This window comes from Eupeodes corollae, chromosome 1 (genome assembly GCF_945859685.1).
Source record: "Eupeodes corollae chromosome 1, idEupCoro1.1, whole genome shotgun sequence".
In the NCBI taxonomy this organism is placed as follows: Eukaryota; Metazoa; Arthropoda; class Insecta; order Diptera; family Syrphidae; genus Eupeodes; species Eupeodes corollae.
In genome coordinates this window covers 164,871,159-164,874,348 of record NC_079147.1, presented here as the reverse complement: position 1 = coordinate 164,874,348, position 3,190 = coordinate 164,871,159, and the positions used below count along the sequence as shown (strand labels likewise).

Sequence of the window (3,190 nt, the reverse complement as noted above, 5' to 3'; positions counted from 1 at the left end):
CTTCATTTTCATCCTCGAAAAACAATTCAACATCTTTATTTGTATTTACCTTTTTTTCACAAAAAACAATATTCTTCAATCTGACTTTATAAATATTTATGACAATAAATGACATTTCACTTTCAGTTTTTAATGTAAGCAGATTTGTTTTCAAAGACGAACTACGGAGTTCGCCATTGGTAATACCACCAAACTATTAATTAGCCAAAATATTCGACTTTAAGCGCGTGTGAAAATACGAACCATAAAGAATTGTTTTTCTTTAATTTCTTAAACCGCGATTTTCTTAATTATTGCAATTTGGGGTTACGCCACTTTTGCTCTCAATGCTTCAATTGTACGAGTAGTATCAAGTTTTAGATGTAGTCCGAAAAGCTAAAACACGCCACCGTCCGCGTCGGTCGACTACACTGGCTCTGCCACATCGAGCGAATAGATAACAACGCTCCATCCAAGAAGGAAGGAAGACAAAATCTCCATAGCGCTTGGCTCTCGGTGACTGGAAGGAGCTCGAAAGTGACTGCAATCAATCGGAGAATGTATCGTATCAGGCTGAAACCATCCATGGGTCTGGTGCCGGATAAGTTCGTAACTAACCAAGTACACATACATAGTAAGTAGACATTACTTTCAATTTCACCTGTTAATTAATTTTGAAGTAGGTTTCTGTTTAGTTTTATTTCAATTTTATTCAAAAATAGAGATTTATGTCATGATTTTGAAACATTGAAATTGTAGCAGAAATCGAAAACAACTGAAACAAAAATAAGTAAAGAAGCTGGGAAATATCGTGAAAAAAAATCTTTACATCCATAATTTAACTATTATCACTTTTTTTTTGTTTTCTGAATTCAAAATGTCCAAATTGTATAACGCTGTCATAAATGTTGCAGACAAATTTGTTCCAAATCATTTGCGTCCACTCTGGATGCATCCTGCAGGTAAAAAGTTTACTAAAATATTAAAATAAATTAATTATTAAATTATGTACATGTACATATGTGTATACTTAACAATATGTTTATTGTAGGTCCTAAAACAGTTTTCTTTTGGGCACCAATGTTTAAATGGGTGAGTATAGAGCTTTTAAAATACAAAAAAAAAACTGTAATTGTGTTACCTTAGGCGTATACGTACCTTTTTAACTTGCATAAAATAAATAAGTTGGATGCTGTCATCCTTTTATTTTAGTTTTACTTTCAATTTTTAATAAAGCTGTATATGAGTAATCAAAGCCTTTTTTTTATTTACATACATTTAAACTGATAACGTAGAAAGTTTTCGAAATTTGGCTAAGTGTAAAGTTCTAAATACCATCTTATGTTACACTACAGAAGAAACAATACTTGATAATCTTGAAAACTTGCGTAATTTAACGGATTTGCATTTTTATTTTTAGGGTCTAGTAATTGCAGGATTTAGTGACTTGGTCAGAAGACCGGTTGAACTGTTAAATATGCGACAAACGGCAACTATAGCTATGACTGGGTTAGTGTGGTCAAGATATTCGCTTGTTATTATACCAAAGAATTGGAATTTATTTTCTGTGAACCTATTTGTTGCTATAACGCAAGGAGTACAATTTATACGAGCATACAATTATCAATTGACGCATCGAGATGAAAACTAAAGTCCTAAAAACTAATGTTAATTCATAATTTAAAAATTGGTAAATAAATTGGTAAGGAAAGTTTTTTTTTTTTAATTTACTAAAATGAAGAATTTAATTTTTTGAAAACAAAACTGAAATATTTCAAACACCAAGCTCAAATCGAATGGAGCAAAAACCAATATTTCAAAAACCCAATTTGGTAATGCGGCCATTTTTGTTTTAATCTGTATTTTGTTTCATAAAAATTTTGTACAGAAAATGTATGACAGATTTTCAAGCTTTGCATATGACACACGGATCGGTTTGAATTAAAAATGTAAACATAAACATATACATTTAGAGAGAAACATGAAACAAATTAAGCTAACAAAAATCATAACAAATTGATATGTACATGCAAAATTTAATCAAATTAAGTTTTGAATAAAATTGAAAAAAAAAAATACTTGATTACGTGTTACCTGAAAAATAAATAATGTGGTGCAACAGTCCACTGAGAAATAGGGCCTAGTGACTTACAATTCTCAACCATTCCTGTGTGCGAGTAATATCGTCAGGGATGGAGGGTACCTACAGTTTTTAGAACAATCGGAACGTCTTACATGAGAAAGCACTTTTTATGTCAAGAATTATTTTTCTAGGATTTGTCACTTCTTCGTAAGAGGTAGTACCCGTTTATTGGCACATATTGTAGGAATTGTACCAAAGACCTCTGCAAGCATGACAGTCCTATGCCCTAACCATCACGCCACGGGTACTACAATTTTCTAAGAATAGAAGTCGTACAAAAAATAAAGCATGAGAGAGATCAAAATTACTTAGTTTGAAAAGGTATGTTGATTTATTTTAAAGTAGGAAACTTGAGAGTATAAGGCTCTTATTACGTGCGTTTTGTTCGCATTTCATATATAGTAAAGTGAGAAATTCCCAACAAAACGATCTTCAGATTTTTGTATTTAAGAATTGGTACAACTGAAAGAAGATCTGTCAAAATAATAATAAAAAACTTCAAAAAGGGGGTTTGTTCGTAGACTACTACATTAACATGTGGTGTTGAAGCGAGCTTGAAGCTCGCCTCAATTCTTTATATACCTGAATCGAGTTGAGATTTATCTATTCTAAACTGAGATAAACCTTTTTTGGAAACATAGCAAAACATAAATCTCTTTTTCTATTATTTTTTCTTGATGTTCAAATGGTAGACATGTGCATTCAAGAGGACACAAGCGTCCACAGGTTTTTCTCAAAACCCACCTCTGTCTATCAACTCCTACTCTCACCTCCCCGCGGTGAACATCGGGTGCCTAGTACCTCAACTGGAGATTGGGTTCCAACCCCAGTGGAAAGTTGTTGGGGGCAGCAAACGAGAGAGGGGGGGAGAGGTGTTTCCACTAAGGCACCTCTCCTTATCCAGGCGGCAGCGGACGAATTCTCGAGATAGAATCAACGGTGGCGTCTACAGTTCCAGTAAGGTCGAACTACTTAGTGAACACCTTATAGGGCTTCTTCGACATATTCGGAGCCCAGGCCTATAAGGAGCGGTTCATCCGGCTCCCCTTCCTTGGAGTTATACTAAGG

The 3,190-nt window shown here is 33.9% G+C and overlaps 1 protein-coding gene across 1 annotated transcript; it reads left to right on the top strand.

The window, feature by feature from the left end:
- Positions 1-645: 645 nt before the first annotated feature.
- LOC129941474 (mitochondrial pyruvate carrier 2-like) lies at positions 646-1,722 on the top strand. The gene is made up of 3 exons (XM_056050110.1): positions 646-941; positions 1,031-1,071; positions 1,400-1,722. The coding sequence occupies exons 1-3, from the start codon at positions 857-859 to the stop codon at positions 1,628-1,630; spliced, it is 357 nt and encodes a 118-aa protein (XP_055906085.1). The 5' UTR covers positions 646-856; the 3' UTR covers positions 1,631-1,722.
- Positions 1,723-3,190: the final 1,468 nt, after the last annotated feature.